This window comes from Callospermophilus lateralis, unplaced genomic scaffold, assembly GCF_048772815.1.
Source record: "Callospermophilus lateralis isolate mCalLat2 unplaced genomic scaffold, mCalLat2.hap1 Scaffold_378, whole genome shotgun sequence".
Taxonomy (NCBI): domain Eukaryota; kingdom Metazoa; phylum Chordata; class Mammalia; order Rodentia; family Sciuridae; genus Callospermophilus; species Callospermophilus lateralis.
In genome coordinates, this window is record NW_027514223.1 from 463,712 (window position 1) to 487,184 (window position 23,473).

At 34.8% G+C, this 23,473-nt stretch overlaps 1 protein-coding gene and 1 non-coding gene across 2 annotated transcripts in view; one reads left to right on the plus strand and one right to left on the minus strand.

The window, feature by feature from the left end:
- LOC143640629 (transport and Golgi organization protein 1 homolog) overlaps positions 1-23,473 on the plus strand; it is a 39,365-nt gene that overhangs the window by 12,669 nt on the left and 3,223 nt on the right. The window contains exons 6-25 of the mRNA XM_077108287.1: positions 2,147-2,295; positions 7,959-8,090; positions 10,310-10,331; positions 11,243-11,331; positions 11,572-11,649; positions 11,736-11,846; positions 13,071-13,142; positions 13,340-13,444; positions 14,086-14,208; positions 14,390-14,498; positions 15,537-15,592; positions 15,681-15,771; positions 15,943-16,084; positions 20,768-20,869; positions 21,715-21,775; positions 21,890-21,925; positions 22,002-22,069; positions 22,181-22,281; positions 22,465-22,602; positions 23,377-23,445. Of these exons, the coding sequence (XP_076964402.1) occupies positions 2,147-2,295; positions 7,959-8,090; positions 10,310-10,331; positions 11,243-11,331; positions 11,572-11,649; positions 11,736-11,846; positions 13,071-13,142; positions 13,340-13,444; positions 14,086-14,208; positions 14,390-14,498; positions 15,537-15,592; positions 15,681-15,771; positions 15,943-16,084; positions 20,768-20,869; positions 21,715-21,775; positions 21,890-21,925; positions 22,002-22,069; positions 22,181-22,281; positions 22,465-22,602; positions 23,377-23,445 (1,854 nt within the window). The remainder of the gene's footprint in view (positions 1-2,146; positions 2,296-7,958; positions 8,091-10,309; positions 10,332-11,242; positions 11,332-11,571; positions 11,650-11,735; positions 11,847-13,070; positions 13,143-13,339; positions 13,445-14,085; positions 14,209-14,389; positions 14,499-15,536; positions 15,593-15,680; positions 15,772-15,942; positions 16,085-20,767; positions 20,870-21,714; positions 21,776-21,889; positions 21,926-22,001; positions 22,070-22,180; positions 22,282-22,464; positions 22,603-23,376; positions 23,446-23,473) is intronic.
- On the minus strand, positions 5,336-5,442 carry LOC143640634 (U6 spliceosomal RNA). Its single transcript, XR_013155047.1, has one exon. It is a non-coding gene; the product is annotated as a U6 spliceosomal RNA (small nuclear RNA).

A 23,473-nucleotide genomic window follows, 5' to 3' on the forward strand; every position in this document is an offset into this window, starting at 1 on the left:
ATAACTCACCTAAAAGCAAATGTTTAGCTATGACTAGCTTGTGTAAACCATTTACAACTAAAATATTATTCTTCAAAGGCCTTATGCTCTAAAACTGTAATTTTCCACCAGACCAACAGCACCAGAAACTCTGGGGGTGGGACCTACAATCTGTGTTTAGCAGGCCTTCCAGGAAAGTCTGGCCTGGTACAAGTTAGCTTGAGAATCACTGTTCATAGTCTCATAAATTCTGTGTTTTTTCCCTTTTCTTCTAAATGGAATGTAATATAGCTCAAGTCCTGTTTTGACTTGCTTCCTGGACATGGTAATTAAACTTTTTCAAATGCAGTCAATGGTCCAGATCTTTATACTATATACTTACAGGAAACAGTACAGAACTGTAATCCATTTTAGACTGACACTTATGAATACTTCATCATAGTGCACAGTATCCAGTGGGAGATGAGAAACAATTTTTCAAAAAAATCCCCAATAATGGCATCAACAGCATTCTACTTTTGTGTTGCTCACTCTCATTTTATCAGTAAATTAGATGATGACTAATTGTTTTATTTTATCCATCCAGTATGGTGCTATGAAGCCATAATTACTGTATTTTGTGTTTTTAAAAGTTCTGGTCTGTAAGCATAGCTATAGCATTATCCTGCACCAGTGCAGGGCTTGGCAGCACTGATCCTGACTCCGGCCCCATCTGCACACACAGAGTGTAGGAGAACTCATAGCAGGGGGGATTCAGTTAATTTGAGAAGGAATAACATATCAGTTCTCCCATTTTCCAGAAGACATTGCATCCATATATGAACACTACTGACTTCTGAACTGTGTTTAACTCCATAAGGTTCTGAAAATGAATCACGCACCATTAAGATTTGTTATTTTCATGCTCCAAAACTTTCAAGATTAGGGAAAACTTGGCTTACAAAATTAAGCATGAATTATTTCCCTGGCCTTTTAGGTTCCACCACAAAATGATGTCAATCACCTTTATAGGTAAAATCTTCCCAAATGTCATTTTATGTGTCTCAGGTGCTGAGATGCTGAGCCAATGGGCAGACTTCACCAGCAGTCAAATTCATAGACCAATAGTGAATGGAGGGCCTGGGGTTTTAGCTCAGTGGTAGAGTGCTTGTCTAACATGTGAGGCACTGGGTTTGATTCTCTGCACTGCATGCAAATAAATAAAATAAAGGTCCATCAAAAACTAAAAAAAAAAAATTTAAAAATTAGGCAAAAGCTTAAAAAAATAGTAGTGAATGGAATCTCAGGGTTGAGAAAGAACTTAGAGGCAACTGGTCCAACTTCCTTTTTTTTTTAGAGAGAGAGTTTTAATATTTATTTTTTAGTTATCGGCGGACACAACATCTTTTTTTTTTTTTTTTTATGTGGTGCTGAAGATCGAACCCTGGCCGCACGGCCAGACGAGCGCACTACCGCTCGATCACATCCCCAGCCCAACTGGTCCAACTTTTTTAATAACTGCATGTTGGACTCCTAGCTGTTTAATCAAACGTACCCCAGGCTCATGTAACTCATATTGAAATTCCACCCCTACAAGCTCTCAGGTCTAACTGGAATTCTACCTCATTCACAGAGCCTCAATGCAGGTCTGTACCCAATTCCCTTTAGTCTCTCTTGGTATTACTGTGTTCTTTTTAAATAGCTGTCATCTGTCCACTCAATAAATAGTTGTTGAGTATCTCTGCCAGGTGCCAGATGCTGTGTTAAGCCTTGGCTCATTCCACCTGTAAATCTGCAAACCAAGACTCCCTCTCTTTCAGCTTTCCTAAAATTTTTACCACAGAGTTTCACCAGCACTAAATCCATGTTTGTTGAATGTGACCCTGTCAATATATCTCTGGTTTTAAAAATTTTCCATTAGTAAATATTGTTCTGATAGCAGTTGTATGGCCATGGAAGTAGTGGAGAGTAGACTGGAGTTTGTTCATTTTATAATTGAAGGGTCTGACAGCTCTAATTAGGATTTTGAAGTTTTCTTCTCTGTGTTAATTGTCTTTAGGAGAGCCACATATTCCAGGCACTGTGACTTATATATTTAGTGAAACACTCGATGAATATTGAAACTGAAGAGAGACAATTCTTATTCTATAGCATAAAATAAAATAGCCATTTCCCCTTTCAATTTTAGAGCTACTTATAACAGAAGGTACTCCTGTTGATGATGCTGATACAGAAAACCAACTAAAGGAGACAAAGGTGGAAGAGCCAGCAGATGCCACCCTTTTGGACAATGTGCTTTCCTTGTTATATTCATTCTTGCTTTATTTCACTAAGATGGTAAGTTTGACATAGTTTCTTCAATTAGAATGTTGATTATTTATTAGTTTTTAAGTGGCTTCTGGTCATGAAGTGAAGAACTTAAAATGTCTTTATGAAAATGACTCCTGACCCTTTGAGTAGATAGCTCCTAAAACAAAAGTCATAGGGGTGTGGCTTAATGGCTACTTAGTTTAGCATATGAGGAAGATTTGCTGTCTACCAAGGCTGGACATTTGTACACCTGTAAAATCTTGGTTCATCCCCTCAGAACCTTTCATTCTGGCAGGGAGATAATATCATTCACTTGAAACACAGTACGATAATGGCAGAAAGAGAGGTATTTATTTGATGGTAGAACATTATTGTCCATAAATGCATTTATTATGGTTGGAAGGGTGATCAATAAGGTCAGAAAGTAGTTGAGATGTGTTTGAAGCATAGGCAAAGGGCAAACAGAAGTGTGACATGTGGTTTGTTGTTGATTAGACAGGCTGGGGTGGAGGATGGTGGGGGAACCTGGCAGTCAGAAGAAATGTGTTCAGAGAAATGGAAACATGAAGAAAAGGATATTTGGGGAGGCCAGGAGAAGGTGAATAGTTGGTGTTGTATAAAGTGTGAAGTTGGAGGGGGATGGTCTGTTGGAGAGGCCAGCAAATCTTAAAGGAAGTCATGAGCCAAAGTAGCATTAGACCATTAATACTGGGGATCCTTAGAAAGTTTTAAGAATGAAAGGAATTAGGTTAGATCTGTTTCTTAGAAAGAGTCACTTAAGGCTGACCTTTCTAAAGAAAATCATGATCCAAACAAGACATTTAATCCGTCTAGAAGCTTATCTAAGCATTTTAGGACTTACCTCCCCCTCATGGTATTTGTTGATATTGGACTTTTAGAGTTTAATTATAGGAATGAGAAAGCTTTTAGAGATTGGAGGATAAGATGGTCCTAGGGCCATTGTGACAGTAATCCTTCTCAATTGAAGTTGTTTCCTGTAGGTTGTGTTATTTCAAGACTTGTGTAAGAAAAGTGATGATGTTGTTTTCATTGTAAAATGTATAGATTTTGAAGCCAGGTAGATCTGGTTTCAAATCCCAAGGTTATCATTTAGAAGTTTGGGCAAATAACTAAACTTTTGAATATCAGATTCCCCATCTGAAAAATGTAGATAATGCTTACTCCAATCATAAGAATTAAATGATTTGACAAGGTAAAGTGTCTGGTGAGGTGTCTGGCATTTTGTAGGGTTTTTACCCCCACGCACCCCCTATTTCTCATGTAGGCAGTCAGAGGTGGTATAAAGACAATGAATACCTGGGGAGGAAAGACCACCAGGGTGGAAAAGATGTGATGGGGAGAAATGAATCATTTTTCAGTTGGCTCCATGTTTGTTCATGGTGGTGGCAGCCACCTGGGTAAGGAGTATGTACAAGCCAGGCAGTTACAATAATGATATTTCCAGTGATTAAAGCAGTCTTCCACAGTCATAATTTGATTATCAGAATGAATCAACATCACTTGGAAAGTTTACAGCCTCACGATATGGGAAGGATTTCTTTATTCATATTTTTAGGTATGCACAGAGCCCTCCTCTAGGTCTAGGTCGGGGTACACGAATGTGGTGCAGGTATGGTCAGTGATTTTGCGGTGATAGGTAAGATATTGACGTGAGTGGCAAAGAAGAGGCACAATGTTATGAGACTGATTTGAAAGGAGCCTTCAAAAAGGCATTTTGAATGCCCAGTATGTACAGGACCTTGTGCAAGGACAAAAAGAGTCTAACAGGTGTAAGGCATGATTGTGATTTTTGAAAGCCTTAAGAAAAGGACTTAACAAATATATGCAAAAATTATGAACAAGTCAATGTAAAATCTTAAACAAGTAGTATGATATCTGATAGGACTGGAGAGTAATAGGCTCTGATGTGTTTGGGAGATGTGCACCCATCAGATTCATTGATCAATGGAATCTTAGTAGAATCTTTGTGTTAAAAGAAACCTTGGAAGGCTGTTAGTCTAGTTTCTCACTCATTGCTGTAATTTTCTTTACTGTGGCCCTGATGAGTAGTTATGAGGCCTGTACACCAGTATTTCCTAGCATGAGTCACTCTCTTACAAGGCTATATGTTCCTCTGTTGTCTAGTTCATCCTTGTATTGACTCCAAATTTTCCTCCACATGATTTCCTCTATAAAATTGAATTCTTTTCTACATAGAAATCCTTTAAATATTTGAAGTTATATCTTAATTTAAAAATTATTTTTAGTATTTTTATCATGGAAACTTTCAAATAAGAGCAGAGAGAATAGTAGGGGACTATAGGTAACCATAACATACTGTACATTTCAGAATACTAGAAGAAAAGATTGTGAAAGTTTTACCATAAATGATGTTTGAGGAGGTAGATATATTTAACCTGATTTAAACGTTACATAGTGTATACATGCATCAAAATGTCATGTTACCTACTTCAATAATTATAATGTTTATTTCTATGTACTAATTAAAAAATAAATTTAATTAGAAAAGCTTTAAAGAAAAGCATAGAGAATAGTATAATGAACCCACGGGCCATCACCCAACTTAACAGTAATTCCTTGATAGCCAATATCAGTGAGTTTTTTTTTAATTTGTTCTAATTTGTTATACATGATAGCAGAATGCATTTTGATTCATTGTACATAAATGGAACAAAACTTTTCCTAGTTGTACACAACACGTGTAGTAGTCCTACATGTACCTCGGGTAATGAGGTTCATCTCATTCCACCATCTTTCCTATCCCTATGCCCTCTCGCCTGTCCTACCTCCCCTTTGCCCAATCAAAGTTCCTCCATTCTTTCCATGCCCCTTGCCACCCACCTCACCCCCATTATGGGTCAGCATCCACTTTCAGAGAGAACATACAGCTTTTGGTTTTGGGGATTGGCTTACTTCTCTTAGCCTGATATTCCCATTCACCTGCAGATGCCATAATTTTTTCTCTTTTAATGCTATAAGTAACATTTCATTTTGTATATGTACCACAGTTTCTTTATCCATTCATCTGTTGAAGGGTTGTTTCCACATAAGTATGGAATGCTTCACAAATGTGGGTGTCATCCTTGCTCAGGGAACATGCTAATTTTTTCTGTATTGTCCCAATTTTTGTATATGTGCTGCCAAAGCAATCACACTCTGAGTTTTAACAAATGTAGATACCCATGTAAAAACTACCATAATCAAGATATAGAACAGTTTTTTCACTAGAAAAGGGGTTTCCTTGGGATCCTTCCCAGTGAGTTCCTTCACCACCTGTTCCAGGCAACCACTGATAACTTTTTTTTTAAACTATAGATTCATTTTTCCTACAGTACTATTTCATATGTATGCCCCTATAAGTGGACTCATATCTAGGAGTGCAATTGCCTCCTACGTCTAATGTATGTTTTTATCTTATGTGATACTGTCAAGCCATGCTAATAAATGACCACAATCATTTTATACTTCCACCAGCAATTTAGGAGACTTCCACTTGACTTCATCTTCACTAGCACTTGGGCCATTCTAGTGGGTATGTCTTTGTGAGTTTATTTCCTGATAATTAATGATATTGAGTGAACTTTTTTTTTGAGATAGGGTCTCACTAACTTGCTTAGGCTCTTGATAAGTTGCCAGCCTCAAACTTGGGATCCTCCTACCTCAACCTTCTGAGCTGCTGGGATTACAGACATGTGCCATCATGCCTGGATCAAATACTTCTTCATGAGCTTGTTGACCATACTGTTTTTGTATGTCAACTCTCTCTGGCTAGCTGGAATCCAGACTTCTCCCAGCTCAGTGCCAACTGTGGGATTGGTTAGCTTATAGTTGTTCTTGGCCCTCGCAGGTACTGCTTAGAATGTAGCCCCAAACTCAAGACCACCTCCATGCAAATTTCTGGAACTCTCTTTCTTTGTGGCTCCCATCTTTCTGGTAGTTTTCTCTACATGTTTTTGGCTGCTTAATCTCCTGGAACTCTGGTCTCTTTCTCCTCAGTGAGACTGTTAGGCCCCATTTGGGTTCCCCTTCCCAAACTGAGGTCTAGAGGGTGCCTCAAGGTAGAATGCTCACCTATTTGTTCTCCTTCTCTTAGGGGTGACAGTTGCATGTTCCTTGTGGCTTTCTATCTGAAAAATAGCTCTTTAAAAATATATTTTGACTGTGCATGGTGGCACATGCCTTAATATCCTAGTGGCTCAGGAAGCTGAGAGAGAATCATGAGTTCAAAGCCAGCCTTAGCAAAAGTGAGGTTCTAAGTAACTCAGTGAGACCCTGTCTCTAAATAAAATACAAAATGGGGCTGAGACTGGGGATGTGGCTCAGTGATCAAGTGCTCCTGAGTTCAATCCCTGGTACCAAATATATATATATATATTCCAACTTTCTGGTTGCTTTCAGTGGGAGAACAAGTCTCATATAAGTTAATTGATTTCTCCTTTTGTTGTAACTTTTTGCAATAATTGAAAAAAATATGTTTGTGGGACTTCTAGGATATATTGTAGTTTGGGTGAATAAATGACATCCCCCTGGTACAACAATTTAACCTGTTTTCTCTATTGCCTTTTTTTTTTTTTTTTGGTGGTGCTGGGATTGAACCTCGGGCTCCATGCATTCTAGGCAAGTGCAGAGCTAACAACCTCAGCTTCTCTCTGTTGCTTTATATTTCTTGGAAATTCATAGTCAGGTTTAGGTTCAATTCTTTTTCTTATGAAAACTTAATAGGAAATATTGCATTGACATATGCATATCCTCTCCTTTGATGTTGACTACTAGTCAACAGTGACGTTGGTGAGATTTGCTAATATATTATAGGTTGCAAAATAGCAATGGTCTGAGTTGCTGGATTTTTCTTTCTTCATTTAAAGGATGGGATGCCTACACAAATAAAAATTTGATTATTCTTTTTTTTTGGGGGGTGGTATTGGGAATTAAACTCAGGGGCATTTGGCTAGTGAGCCATATCCCCAGCCCTATTTTGTATTTTATTTATATACAGTGTTTCACTGAGTTGCTTAGCAATTCCCTTTTGCTGAGGCTGACTTTGAACTTGCTATCCTCCCTCCTCAGCCTCCCTAGCTACTGGGATTACAAGTGTGTGCCACGGCGCCTGGCTATGATTGATTATTCAAGTTTTTGTCTTAAATAAATTTTTTAAATTATAAAAACCAGGTTATCTAAAAGAAAAGAATGATCCAGAGGGATTCTAGCCAGGTGTTAGACAATGTGATGATATAGGGCCTGTTACAAACTGGAAAATTTAAAGTATGCTCAATTTAAAGTATTTAGATTCAGGCTGGGGTTGTGGTTCAGTGGTAGAGCGCTTGCCTAGCATGCATGAGGCACAGGGTTAGGGTTAGGGTTAGGGTTAGATGGTTAGGGTTAGGGGTTCGATCCTTAGCACCATATAAAAACAAAATAATGTGTCCACCTGAAACTAAAGATACATAAATAAATTTTTTAAAAAAGTATTTAGATTCATTATACTTGAAAACACTGCAAGTGAACAAAAAATATGAGACTGTCAGTATCCTTTCTCTTGAAGAAACTATTGGAAAATATTGAGGAGGTGGATTTCTGACGAGGAGGTTGGTTTAGAATTGCCATGATTCTTTGTGACTGTTTTGTTATAAATTTAAGGTTTCCCATTTCTTCTAATTTGTCTGTTTCAGCTGTTTACTATATTGCCTGATGAGTATCAACCTGGGCCTGATTTTTATGGACTACCATGGGAGCCTGTAGTTTTCACTGTTTTCTTTGGATTGGTATCCTTTGTCATTTTCTTTTGGAGAACTGTTCTTGTTGTGAGTAAATTAACTTACTTATACCTTAGCACATAAGCACAAGGATTATTTTATATAGTCACTGCCCCCCCCCCCTTTTTTCCTTTTCAGTTGCTAAAACACAAATTAGTGGTTTAAGTCAAACTAACCTTATAAAATAATTTAGTGTGGGTGCAGTTGGTAGAACTGGTAATTCTTAAAGCCATCCTGACCAGTAGTTTCATATGTATCAGAAGTCTTAAAAGTGGGATAAAAGATGGGATAGGTTAGATATCCTTTTATGTAGCATATATGTCTAGTAGTCTATATTAAAGAAATAACTATGCTTTGAAGATTTTGGTAATGTTTTTCAGTGGAACAGTGTATTAGATTGAAGACTTAACACAACATAATTCATTTAGGGGATATTGTATGTTCGCTTAATGGAATAGTAGGCAGATTTATCTATTTCAAAGCTTTGAGGTACAGAAAATGCTCACAATTAAATGTGAAGTGGAAAAAAAAGCAGAAACTAAGATTTAAATGTTGATGAACTGTATGTTAATATAAACACATATAAACAGGGGGAAATGCTACAAAGAAATACAGTAAAATGAGAAAAAGGAGATAAGATGATTTTTCCAGTCTTTTATATATATTTTTCCCAGATTTTATGATTTGATCATATGTTCGGAAAATACCTTTTTATTTGGAAGTATAGATTATGTGTTATCCAAAAATCCATTAAATGTTTTGTTCATTAAGTCTTTTTTTTCTGAGCAGAATTAGTCTATCTCTGTGTATGTGTGTACATATATGTATAAGCGTATATATATAAGCTTATACATACATATGTTTGTACTGTAGGTCATTCTGTTTCATAGTTATTTAACATAATTGGAAGAAAATTATTTTAGGTAAATGGACTTTGCATATGAAAAGCCTAACAGTTAAAGAGGCCAAAAGCATTGGATACAAATCTTTTCAAATCTGAGTGTTCTTTTTCTGATTTCTTAATTATATCAGACATATCATTGTTAAGATAAGTTTCCTCTCCTTGTACAATTGAGTGTAAAATCTCTTAAAAAGCATTCCCTTCTTAAATAGAAGAATCGTTTGCCTGGATTCCTGTGAGGAATTTTCACAGTTCAATCTCATTGAACTTTTTCTCAGCTAAAAGGAAAAAGGAAATAGAAGGATAAAGAGAAGGGAAAAACATGAAAACACTTTATATTTCTCTCTTGTTTCTTTCATTTCAAGAACCCCAGTACCTGTTTCTCTTTTCACTAGGTTATGTGGGATCTGGTTCCTAGCTGTTGCTCCTCAGTTTCAGCATTTGACTTTGGAGCTTTAGTCTCTTCCTTAGATGACTGCTTTTATGCTACTTCCCATTTTCTTCTGTTGTCATTTTGAGTAAAAGGTTAGCAAGGCTATGACATTAAAGAAATGCCATTTCTTTCTGTGTTGGAGTTTTCTGAATGCAATTTCCTATTACGAAGATCCCATGGATGATCCATGGACACATCTGAGTATCCCATCACCATTTATAACATTTGAAAGGACAAGTATATGCTAAGTTACAAAGAAATTTAGTGATGTTTTTAAAAAAATTTCTGCTTAGGTTTTATTATCAGGCAGTTTATTGCTGTCTTTAGGAAATTATTGTTTTTGTCCTTTCCAGAATATGTTAATTGTCATTTCTCTTGTTGCTTGTGCATTTTCTTCTAGCAGTCTTCCCTTTCAGATTTCTTGCTATATATTTAGTGGTTTGTAGAAATAAGATGATGTAGCCTATTAGTTTCTAAATTCAGCCAATAGCCAAATTTAAATTGGAGTTCTAAGATGTTTTCTGGTGAGTGAAAGTGGCATATCTTAGTACAAAGATTATGCCTTAATATCGTTTCCTCAGATTCCTTTTGAATAGTCATTGTTTCTAGACTTTATCCTGGTTATTTAGAATTCTCAAGTAAATGATTTTGAGAACACACACACACACACACACATACACACACACATCTTTACTGTGAAATAAGGTACATATCTTAGTGTTTTTATGTCAGAGCCTATTTATGAAATATAACTACCGATTAAATTTAAAATGCTTGTTAACTTTTACTTATTTTTAATCCTATAAATTTATTATTCTGAACCAGAATGTTATTAAATTCTCACTTGGTTATGATTCTGACTGTTGTTTTAGGAATGCTGTTTCTATTGAGCAGATGTTTGACATCAAATTTAATCTTTTTTCTCTCTTCTAGGTAAAAGATAGAGTATATCAAGGTAAATTTTTAGGTTTCTTAAACTTGTATTGTATTGGTGTTTGATGTGTGTTTTATGTATGTTACAAGTAGATACAGTGACTTTTAATGTCTATTATTTTTTTTACCTCCTGAAAATTTTACTATTCCTAGGTTGCTAGCATGCATAACTGAGTAGATGATGATGGTTCCAACTCTGAGATAGGAGATAAAGAGGAGGAACAAATTGTGGATAGGGAGATGATAAGTTTTAATTGGGGGCAGATTAACTTTGAATGTTGATGTAATGCAGATGTATTACATTTGAAGAGTATTTCTATGCTAATGTTTTAATCATGCATTAAGTAATTGAGTAGATAATTTAAAGAATGGTAATGTGAATCAGTATGCTTTCGTTTCCGTTTTTCTTTGCAAAGAATTAAATGATTCCATTTTCTGAAAAGAAAGTGTTTTGAGAAGGGAGGAATATCAAGCTACAACACTTTACTGTATTTCCCATCTGTGAAATAAGCTTAAATTGAAATATCATTTTGGATGGGAGGGGTACCTGGGATTGAACTCTGGGGCACTCTACTGAGCCACATCCCCAACCCCCTATATTTAGAGACCAAGTCTCACTTAGTTGCTTAGTGTCTCGCTCTTGCTGAGGCTGGCTTTGAACTTGGTATCCTTCTAGCTCAGCCTCCTGAGCCACTGGGATTACAGGTGTGCACCACCGTGCCCAGCAAAATATCATTGTTCTTATATTTTTCTTAAATTTTAATAATTTTATACTCTTATTGCTAATAAGCATAGATTGCTTTTTAAAAGCATAATAGTTATGCTAAGAAGTATTTCCTCATAGTACCATATAGCATGTCTTTGCTTTTAGTAGATTGAGTAATTGAATTTCATTTAGTGATTGTAATAATCTTGTGTATTTCCCCCTTTTAGTCACTGAACAGCAAATTGCCCAAAAGATAATCAATTTCATGAAAGAAGATGAAGAACTGATACAGAAATTTTCAAAGTATGAAGAGAAGGTATAATTATTTTTTTGTTTCTTTCTCCCTTGGTTCTAGCTTGAATCATTTCTACCTGTTTTAATTTAAAAATCATATTTTAAAATTTTTATTTCATTATTTCCTATAAATCATCCAAATTCTAAGCAGTCATATGTATTAAGTACTGCTTTCTTCTGGAAAGGGTCACTTGTCTGGAAGTAACTTGTATAGTAGCACTATAATTTGTGTATCTTAATTCTGAGTGCTTTATTTACATAGATGAAGGAATCAGAGAAACAGATCCAAGAAACCATGAAACAAAATATGATTCTTTCTGGTGAAGCAACTAAATATAAGGTAAAAATCCCTTCTTTGGGGGGAATTACATTCTAAACTCAAAAGTAAATGTAATGAGTGAGTGATCTTGACACCTTTTTTCCCAGGATAAAATAAAGCTTCTTGAAAAAGCTAAAGAATTTCTGGATGAGAGAGCTAAAAGTCTTCATGTTATGTTAGAATCTGAAAGAGAACAGAATGCTAAGAATCACGACTTGGTAAGAGTTTTGCTGCTAAGTGTTGCTTTAATTTGGCTTTTGAAATATTTTGTAAAATTGGTTAAGTTGAAATTAGTCCAGCTGTTAACTAAAGTAAGATTAGGAGTCAAGGAAGTTGAACCCACATCTGTGCCCATTTTGTGGAACTTTTAAGTACTGATACAACAAATTATTTTTATGGGCCTAGGAAATATTTTTATTCTCAACCTTGGATAATTTTCATATTGCTTTGCTCTGCTCTTGGAAACATGCAGATCAACTAGAAACTATTGTCCAATTGAACAGTATTTGTTTACTTTTTACTTGAAAGAGTAATGAATTAATCAATTTTCTGTACTTAAAAAAATTTTACTTACATATTTCATTTTCAATTTCTATAAGTTTCTGTAATTACATAAAAGTTGCAAAAGATAGTAGGGAGTGTGCTCTGAAATATCCTACCCCCAAGTAAGCTTGATCACCTAGCTGAGGTAGTATTTATCAGATTTCTTCACTGTAAAAATTCTTTCCAATCCTTTTCATATTATATTCTTTGGAAGTTACCATGCACAGCCCACAGTTAAAGTATGAAGAGTTACGAGCTCAGGATGCAGCTCATGGTAGAGCACTTGCCTAGCATGCATGAGGCCCAGGATTCAATCCCAGGCATTGCAAACAAAGATTGGGGAGTTATGTCCACTTCCTTAAGGAGCGAATATCTTTATAAATTTTTGGGAATTCTTCTGTATGTGAGATTAGTCTATTCTCCCTTAAATTTTATCATTTTTTACTTCAGATAAGAAAATTTTAAAAATTATCTTGGGAAATTTTTTTCTCTATCACTAGAAAAAAATTACCAATTTGAACTGGTTTATTTGAAACAGTAATTAATTAATTTTCTATGCTTTAAAACATTTTATTATTGCATTATGATTTTCTATACTTTGACCTTTTTTTCTGGTTATCTCATAAACAGTAAGGTTGTGGATGCCATGAAATATTTATGACTTCATTTTCCCTCATCTCTTTCAGTTCTTGATTTTTTGCTTAGTCCAAAGCTGGATCCCCTGCATTTACCTGAAATGTAATGGGATGGATTGACAAATATTTTGTTGTGTTTATCTTTTTTAGTATATATATGTGTGTACACACACACACACACACACACACACACACACACACACACACATCACTATTTCTACTGAAATCCTAATGCATATTTTGTGTTCTGTTTTCACCTGGCAGATAATGGAAAATAAGAAATCTATAGAGAAGCTTGAAGATGTCATTTCAGTGAATACTTCTGAATTTTCAGAGGTAAAGCTGCCAACTCTTGCTAATGGGATAGTTGGCATAATGGGATATTAATAGTACATCTTAGTTTTGTTGCGGACCAAAAATTTGAAGTGTGCTAAAATGTGCAAAAAATGAGAACTATATGATGTCTGGTTTGGGAAAGTATAACTTTGTTTTTTCTTTGGAATTAATTCACTAACTCTAGTGTTTTGCATTAGCTTCAAATTGTCTTTAATGAAGCTAAGCTTCGTGAAGAGAAGGTGAAGTTGGAATGCTGTCAGCTTCAGAAAGAAAATGCCATATTTAAGAAGACGAAAGAGCAGGTAAAGAAAATTTGATGTCATACATAATGTAAACTAGAGAAGTGAATATCATTATCTTGTACCTTTCTTGGATCTGTTTCTGAGGTAAGGAATATTCATGTAGGACCTTTTCTAGATATGCAAAGTTTAAACATGCTCCCTAAATTGAGTGCATATATATGTTCTCCATCTGTTTTGGATTTTTGGATTATTGCTTTTCTTATCAAATGTCAATCAGGTATTTACTTGCATAGCCTCAATGAAACTTTTTAAACCAGAAAATTAAGTATTTTATGATCCTCTTTTGAGTAGTTACTGATTCACTGGCCAAGGGAAGATTACATAATAAGGAATCTAAATTTAGGAGACAGTCATATGTGCCCAGCCATTCCTGCTGGAGGTAAATTATTTGAATTGGCAGCAATTTTCTGGGGAATGCAATAAACAGGGTCAACTTCCTGAGAGCTCTGATGTTCTTACTGCAGCTGTGAGAGTTGGGGCCACTCGGCCCTCTTCCTTAACCAAGGTCTCAACCCCCTCGATTGAGGCAGGCCACCGAGGAGTATGGTTCTCTATTTCTTTGTCTAAGTCTTGTAGTCCTGATGTATCCAGTGCAAAACCCCTCCCTAACCCACAGGAATTCATGTGTTTTGACTTTTCAGTTGCAGCAGGAAGTCAAAGACTGGAGTACATCACATGCTGAACTCAGTGAACAAATCAAATCATTTGAGAAGTCCCAGAAAGATTTACTTGTAGCTCTTAATCACAAAGATGATACTATTAATGTAAGTTTATACTCCAAATACATGTTTCTTTTTATTTATTTATTTATTTATTTATTTATTTATTTTTTATTCAAAACATTACAAAGATTTCAGAATCACATTACATGTTTCATCTCATGAATTCTCCTGAAATCTTCTGAATTAAAATCGAGAGTCTTCCAACCTTTTGCTTCTTTTCTAGGTTTTGACTAATTATATTACACAGTTGAATCGGTTACGATGTGAATCTGAATCTGAGGATCAAAATAGAGAAGATGAGTCAGATGAATTAACCAACGGAGAGGTAGCAGGTAAGATCAGTCTCAGGGAGGTTGAATCCTTTTTTTGCTTTCCTGTCTTTAATTAAGCATTTATACAGATGCCACTTTTCAGCTGGCTGATTTTCTTCTTAAGCTTCAGGGTTGTAGACACATATCACTGGATCTATAGATATGTCTGTTGCATTGGCAGAGGTGGGTTGCTGGGGTATAATGTAGCAATAGGCATGTGAAGAACACTGACTTTTTCTATCCCATTGAAAATTAGTAAGTACACTGAAGCTACAATAGTCATATCCTATACAATACTTAGAGTATTGAACATTGTACAGTAAGAGAAATTTGTTTCTTAACTTATGCAGATGATAGTTGATTTTGATAATCATCATCTCTGTGGCTCTGTGGTTTTAAGGTCCACAGTCAGTCTTAAGAGTCCGGAGGTAGTTGGAACCATAAACTAAGGCTGTGAGAACAGAGGCTAGAGACTATCAAAAAGCTAGAGAGAGGGAGTGTAACAGTGTTTACTGATGAGGAAAATATTTCCAGATGTTTTCTCCCAAGTTGGATATTGCTTACATAGCAAGTATTTCAAACCACACCTGGTAGTAGATTCAGGGAGAAAATAGAGGATTGAATCTTTCTAAATAAGACTTACTTGTCCAGGTGAAGATAGATCTGAGAGAGAAGAAAAGCTTTTATCTTACAAGAATAGCATAGATAACATTTTAGTTGTGCAAACTAGAAATTCACCTTTTTTTGTTTTGTTTTTAAGACAGACACAGTACTTTTATTTATTTTTATGCTGAGGATCAAACTCGGTGCCTCACACATACTAGGTGAGCACTCTACCACTGAGCCACAACCCCAGCCTGAAATTCACCTCTCTATCTTGTTTTTTTTAAATCTAAGCTTGCAATTCTCTTAAAAGTCATTAGTCTAATCAGTTTAGGTATTCAATTGATTTTTTTTTTCTTCTGGTGTTTGAACACAATCATTATTTAGTTTGGGGAAGTTAGGAGAATATAGAGTTAAAAGTAAGGAAAGAAAAAGCTAAAGTCTTTTGTTTTTTAGGTGATCGGAATGAGAAGATCAAAGATCAAATTAAGCAGATGATGGATGTCTCTCGGGTATAGTTCTTTGTAAGAGTCCCATAGTGCCTGTGAATTCTTCCTGTGCCTCACTTTTAAGAATACCTCTCTTTTCTGCAATTTTTAGACACAAACTACAATATCAGTAGTTGAAGAGGATCTAAAACTTTTACAACCTAAGCTAAGAGCCTCGATGTCCACAAAATGTAATCTAGAAGGTGGGTTCTTCTTGAGAAGAAATTGCCATGTTGGAAAGACTTAAAATTTTATTGGAAAGATAAAGAATGGCTTCTTGCTTTCATGCTTCTTACTTTTCTTGGCACTACTCCCTCAAACAAGTTCTTAAGTCCTTGTACACATATAGAGATAAGCTGTTTTATCCTTTACAGACCAAATAAAGAAATTAGAAGAAGGTGACTGCAATTCACTACAGTCTTCTAAAGTTGGACTGGAAGAGGAATGCAAAACTCTAAGGCAGAAAGTGGAGATTTTAAATGAACTCTACCAGAAAGATGAGATGGCAATACAAAAGTAAGATTTTCATTGTTTGTTATTGTTATCACTGTGTGAACTAATAGATAATTTTATCTTTTCTTAAGATTATTTACAATTTCTTCTAGTTGTAATAAGTAGAGATTTGTCTTTTTTCCTTTGTGTTTTGTTTCCTATAAGTTGCATTTTTCTTTCCATCGTCAGTCTTAAGAGTCCTGAGGTAGTTGGAACCATAAACTAAGGCTGTGAGGACATCGTAATCAATTGTCAAATTCATATGAAGGCAGGAAGTGGTAAAATGGTATTAACAGTCACTGATGTGGAAATACCTCTCAAAGTTCTAGACCCTTTCTATGATCCCCCTATTTATTTTAATTACCTTTCATTGTGATCAGTTATGTAATTCTAATGTTTTGAACTTGTATCTCTAACTCTGGACCTTTAAAAACACTGAGTGATTTTGGAATGACATGTTTTAGTAGAATAAAAACTTCAAAAAGGAATAATATTTACTTATTGATGGTACAAGTTTTGTACTTGAATATCTCAGATGTTCACACAAAATTGAACTGTGGCAAGGACCTTAGGAGTTATGATTACAGAAGTACTTGTTTGTAGTATGTATTTATATATTAATCTTCTCAGTGTGGAGCTAGTTATTTTTTGAAAGTTCATTTGAAGTTTTTAATCCACAAAAATACTTGAATTCTCTAAAAATAGGTTGTGTCAGATTTTATTTGTTTGCACCTGATTTTACTCTTTGGCATATATATATATATATATATATATCTTGTAAAGCAAAGACAGACCTTCTTACAGACCTAACTATTTTTAGGTATTTTGACTTCTGTTGCCTAATTAATGCATTAAATATTGAAACCTTTCCATTAACTTTTCTAAAATTCTGTGATCTCCAAGCGACCTTTTTAGAATCTCAAATTTTTGTTCAGGCCAGTTCTAAATTCTTGGCCTGTTTCAAAGAAACATTTCTCATTTTATCACTTTTTTTTTAAAAGAACACTTGTTTTCTCTGTCCCTACTAGTAATCTGAATGACCTAAATGGGAATTAATTTTCTTTGTAATGCAATTAAATTGTAGCACTATTTTTCTCAACTCCTCCAAAATTTATTCCGTCATCATCTGTGGTTTGTACTCTTTTTACTCATCCCCAGGTACTATGTTAGTTCATGCCTCTGTCATCTTTTCTGTTTCTAACCTAGATCATCTGTCTTCATTCTCCATTTTTTATATTTGTATATAACTTATTTCAAATTCGTAGTAGTTTTCTCTATAGCTGCTTGAGTGGACTTTCTAAAATATAAGTCTGTCCATGTCAATATGTGCCTGTGGTTTATGAAGAATTTGCTTTCTATTTGATGACCTGTTCTTTTTTTCTTCCTTGTATCTTTCTAATAGTTTAAATATTTTTAATTATATTCCTCATCCCCTGTATAAGCTTGATGTAATCATATATTATAATGGAATTATAATTATATAATTATAATTTTATTCATCTTCTCATATTTTAAAGGCCATGGTATATATTCTGGATTTAATAAAAACCTGACATAGATTAATAGGTTTATTATTTTTTTTATGGGCTTTAAGTAGCTCCTGAATCAGATAACTGTTGTGGCATTGTATGTTAGTACTTCATATACTGTGAACTCCACAAGACATTCATTCAATTTATACACATATTTAAAGTTTCTGTAGTTCTGCATTCTACACTGTTGGTTTCTTATTTGAAATTATTTTCATTCTATTTGAACATTGTCCTTTAATGATAGATTTGATTAGTGTATCAAAGGTAGTACAAGGATAAACAGAGAATAGTATTTTATTCACTAAATATTGCTATAATCTGTATTAGGTTGACATGAACTTCATGATTAGAGTTAAAACCAGTTTCCATTTTTAAAGGATCTTTCTTTTGGCTACTGAATTTTGACTGTTACTTAGTTTTAGCAATTTTAAAATATCCAATTAATTACCATCTGTTTTAAATTTTATCTTTAAGGAGTCCATTATCATTGTTGTTTGGTCTTATCCCTCTTCTAGTTTCTGTAGTCCTTTCTCTTTTTTTAACAGTTGTATTGGGAAGTGCCTAGGTGTAGTTTTCCCCACCCCCACCCACTTTTCCTCTTGCAGTTATGTTGTTTGGGATGAATTTTTGAGTCTTTTTCTAAATGTTGATTTTACCTCATTCTCTCTTCTGATTATAATAATGCATATTAGAATTTGATTTCCCCTGCCTCCTACATTCTGGATTTACTTCTTCTGGATATTTTCTTCTGAACTGTCTTAAAAGTGCTAGGATTTATTTTACTTCCCAAATCTGCTGCTAAAATCATTCATTGAGTTTAGGATTTTAAAAAATTCAGGGTTTAAAATATTATTTTAGTTGTAGATGGACACAATATATTATTTTTTATAGGATTTTTTTAAGAGAGAGAGAAAGAGAATTTTAATATTTATTTTTTAGTTTTTGGCAGACACAACATCTTTGTTTGCATGGGGTGCTGAGGATTGAACCCGGGCCGCATGCATGCCAGGCGAGCACGCTACCGCTTGAGCCACATCCCCAGCCCGACACAATATTTTATTTATTTTATGTGGTGTTGAGGACTGATCCCAGTGCCCCACACATGTGGGGCCTGTGCTTCACCACTGAGCCACAACCCCAGTCCTATTTCAGTACTACAGCTCAAACCCAGGACCTTGAGCCATGTGCTCTACTATTGAGCTACCTCCCCAGACTCCTTGCTCTTTCTCATAAGGGACTAGGGTCTTACTGCTTTCCAAGCTATCTTTAATCTCATAATTCTGCCTCTGCCTCCTGAGTATCTTCGACTGTAGGTAGGTCACCACACCCAACTATTTATTGGTTTTATAGTTTCTAATCCTTTGACAAAATTCATAATCTTTTTTTTTCCTCTTTTGTGGTGCTGGGGTTTGAACCCAGAGCCTTGTGCATGCAAGGCAGCACTCTACCAACTAAACTATATTCCCAGCCCTGAAATTCATATTCTTGACTTTACTTTTTTGACTATATAAAGTGCAGTGATTTTAAAACATGTGCAGATAACCCCATTAGCTGGTTTCCTTTTCTGTGGCATTTTTTCTCACAGAATTTTGTCTTATGGAGTGCCTGGTCAGTTTTGATTGGCCAACATTGTTGTGATAATTATAGATGAAATTTGAGGACTAAGATGAAGTTATCTTCTTATAGAAAAGTGTTGAGGTTACTTGAGTAAGTTTGTCACTTTAAACTTAGTCAGCAATTAAGATAATTCAAAAATGACTTGTCTTTTCAATGTTTCAGTATTGTTCCTTTTGGATTTTTTGCCTGTTCATCACTTAAGTGTGCAGTACTTTCTAATCTAAACTCAAAGACTAGGGCTTTTATTAAGGGTCCCTTTATTGGTAGCCTCTTTTTTCCTCTAAGCCCAGGAATTTAATGAAGGCTTGGTTCAGACTCATATCTTTGTGTTATCTTTAATAGGAGAAAAGTACCTTAAAGTGCCAGCCTTACTTGTAATTCTGAGTTTCCTTTTTCTAATGGATCTTGGCCACATACGTATATCTTCACTGACTTTTTAGCTTGGATCCCTTCAAACACAGTTTTATATTCTTATAAAGATGTTTTGATTGTTCTTAGTGCTCTCAGACTAACTCTTTGATAATTGGAAACAAAATTCTCTCTGTCCTTCAAGATTCAGTTTTCTCCATATTCTTTCTTAAGCCAGTGGGGAAAATTATTATATTCCTTTAGGCATCATTTATACCTGAAACAGTGAGCTCTTTTATTCTTTATCATCTTACAAGGTAACTAGTATATTATAGCCACTCATAAAATACTTGCTGAAGAATTAAATGAGAAGCTATATAAGAATATATAATCCCCTTTTTCTATTTGGTATCAGTAATCCTTTTTTACTGTAGTTCTGATTTATGGAAAATTAAGTTTCAAGTTAATTATCTTTTGAATTGGAACTATGGCTAAAGTAGTACAAGGATAGCAGAAAATAGTATTTTTTAAATCCTTAAATGTGGCTACCTTTGTGTCAGTAGATGAACATCTTGAGTTTCATGATCAGAGTTAAAACTTGTCAGTAGATAATACTCTGATAGTGGGTCATTTTAGCTTCTTTTTCTGGTTGATAGACATTATCAAAACTCAGATTTGTCTTTTTGCTTAATTTACAATTCTTTTGAAATAGATATCTAAAGTGTGAAAAATGTTCTGTGGTTAATTGCATAGCTAAAAGATATATTCTAGAAGATTTTTTCTTTGACTGACTATATGTTTATTATGGTACCAGTCTTGGATTGAGAAAAGAGTTCCTCCATGACAAAGATATACTTAGTGTCCTACCCATGGCAGAAACGAGAAAAGAATTATCCCCTGCTTTATCCTAATATGTTTAATTATGTTAGGTTGATCAGTCCTGATCTTCCACATTGAAGTAAAGTGAGTTTTTATTATCTTACACACAGGAGACTTGCCCTTGGGGCACATGTTGTTTTCACATTTATTTTATTTACTGGTAAGTAGAGAATTAAGAGGAGAAGTTAGAAAATGTAAGTGATTTGCCAGAGTTTGATTTATGAAATTGCAGGTTTGAATTCCTATTTTATGTGCCTAAGCATTTTATAGAATTGTGGGAAGTGATATTCACAAAGAGAAACTTTTTATTTGATAACTGGTTTTATTTTAGGAAACAGAGTCAAGAAGAATGTGAGAGACTAGAAAAAGAGCAGCAGCTGTCAGCTGCAGATGAAAAGGTGGTTTCCGCTGTACAGGAAGTTAAAAATTACAAGTGAGTTCAGTTTCTAAAGGAGGGTGTCAGTGTCTAATGAATTAGTGTTAGCTTTCTTTTTAATCTTTTTTTTTTACATTATGTAGATAGAAGAAAATAGCATGGAAGTATAAATAACAAGAGGATATGAACACATTCAATTCACACAGGAGAAAAAATAAATTTCAACTTAACAAATGAAAAATGTTAACAAAAATTTACTTGTACCCAGTGGGCAAGACCATAGGGAACTTGGTCAATGCAAACAGTTCTGGGGGTTTTGTATGTTGTAGTAATTCTTTAAGAAATCAGTTTGCTGTGTGTTATATCAAGACCCACAAAAGTGTGGCATTTGATAGACCTTGGAAATCTTCTATGGATATAACTTGAAAAAAAGAAAAAGTTTTAAGGAGGAAGATATTTCTAGCAGAATTACTTGAGAACACACTGATGAACAGTTAAGGAAATTATAATTTATCAATTCAGAATCTCTAGCAATTAAATGATAAAGAAGTTATTAGTATTAGGTTTTTATTTTATTTATTTATTTTTGGTGCTTTACTACTAAACTACATCCTTAGACCTTTTTTTTACTTTGAGACACAGGGTCTCAGTTGCATAGGTTTCCACTTAATTGCTGAGACTGACCTTGAACTTGTGATCCTCCTGCCTCAGCTTCCCAATCTTTGGGACTACTGGCATGTGGCATTGCACCTGGCCTGTAGTATTAGTTTTGATCACACTGGATTCATATAACTATAGAAATGTTTTTCTTATGTATGATAAAAGTCTTTAAAAGTATAGCTGATGGTAAAGGGAAAATGGTCAGAATGTTTCAAATTTTATTCAATTGTTGTAATTCTTAGGCAGAGAATTGAAGAGATGGAAGAAGAATTACAGAAAACCGAGCGCTCATTTAAAAACCAGGTAGTAATTAATACTGTCCTGTAGTTGCAGAATTCTTTGATATCTAATACAGACAATTATAGGCTATAATAATGAATTCCTAAAAACATTTTTTTAATGTGTTGTCTTTTTCAGATTGCTATGCATGAGAAGAAAGCTCACGATAATTGGGTAAGATTTTTTTCCCCTTTTCTTTATTTTTTGCATAGCCTACCGCAACTGAATTTGAATATTTTCTCTTTAATAGCTCAAAGCTCGTTCTGCAGAAAGAGCTATAGCTGAAGAGAAAAGGGAAGCTGCTAATTTGAGACAGAAGTATGTGATTTTTGGTATATTACTGTATGTTTTATAGTGTTTTAAGGTTATGCTAGATATTATCTATGATTGCTGTTTCATAATTCAGCCCATTCTTTCTCAATATTCAAGACTACTGGAAATGACCCAAAAGATGGCAATGCGGCAAGATGAACCTGTGATTGTAAAACCAATGCCAGGGAGACTAAATTTACAAAATCCTCCTCGGAGAGGTAGGGGGCACTTTGTAAAAGGAGCTATTTTATTTCTTGGTGCAGAATGTATGTAAATTACTTTTTATTTCTGTGTGTAATGGTTATGAAATAATCTGCATGATTTGCTAAAGCGGGAGGTGTGGGGGTTGGTGTCAGGGAAAAGGCTGCCTTAAAGTAGTAACACGGCATTGTTGTCTTTAGGTCCACTGAACCATAATGGCTCTTTTGGTCCATCCCCCGTGAGTGGTGGAGACTGTTCCCCTTCACTGACAGCAGAGCCAGCTGGGAGACCTCCTTCTGCTACTATTAATCAAAGAGATATGCCTAGAAATGGATTTGGTGAGCATTCACATGTTGCTTTATAGTAAACTACTTCAAGGTTTTGGTTTTTTTTCCCTTTTGAATATTCTAATGAAAACATAGAATTTGGGCCTGTACAATATATAGAAGATAATTTCTTACTTTATCTTAATGAATGTTTTCTGTAAAATCTGTTCTAGAATAGAAAACATTTTTTTTTTTTTCCTCGAGGTCCCTGTATTGTTTTTTTCTTTTAAATTTTACACTGTGAAGTGTAAACCTTTATCTTTAAATTAAATCTCTATGGTGTTCCTTTTCCAAATATTATAAAAGTAGCCTTAAACTTTATGTAGCATACATATTTCCAATATGAAATACTGAGTCTTATTTCCAATTCTAAATAGGACTGTAGTCTTGGTAAGATTGGAAGTCAGGTTATACAGACTAAAGAAAAGCCAACTTACACATACTTCAAGTCTGTAGCTTAAAGTTTAGGACCAGTACGTATTAATTTGCTGTTCTATCAACCCAAGGCAGTTCTTTATTTTACTTAAGTCTCTTCATAAATTGTGATTTATGTATTGGGCAACCCATTTTTTAAAAATATTTTTAATTGTAGATGGTGTGGTGCTGAGAATCAAACCCAGTGCCTCACACATGCTAGGCAAACACTCTGCAACTGAGCTACAACCCCAACCCCTGAGCAACCCATTTTTAATGTTGCTTTCTAGTTATTGTTGAACCCTGACCTGTCCACCAGTGGTTTATTTCTTCTGAAAAATACATACAAGGGCTCTGATCTTTTTTCCCAAGGGTCAATGGATGGACCTTTACCTCGTACTCAATGGTCTTCTGAGGCATCTGGGAAACCCGTTGCCTTTGGTAAAGAGACCAAGTAATTTTAAAGAAT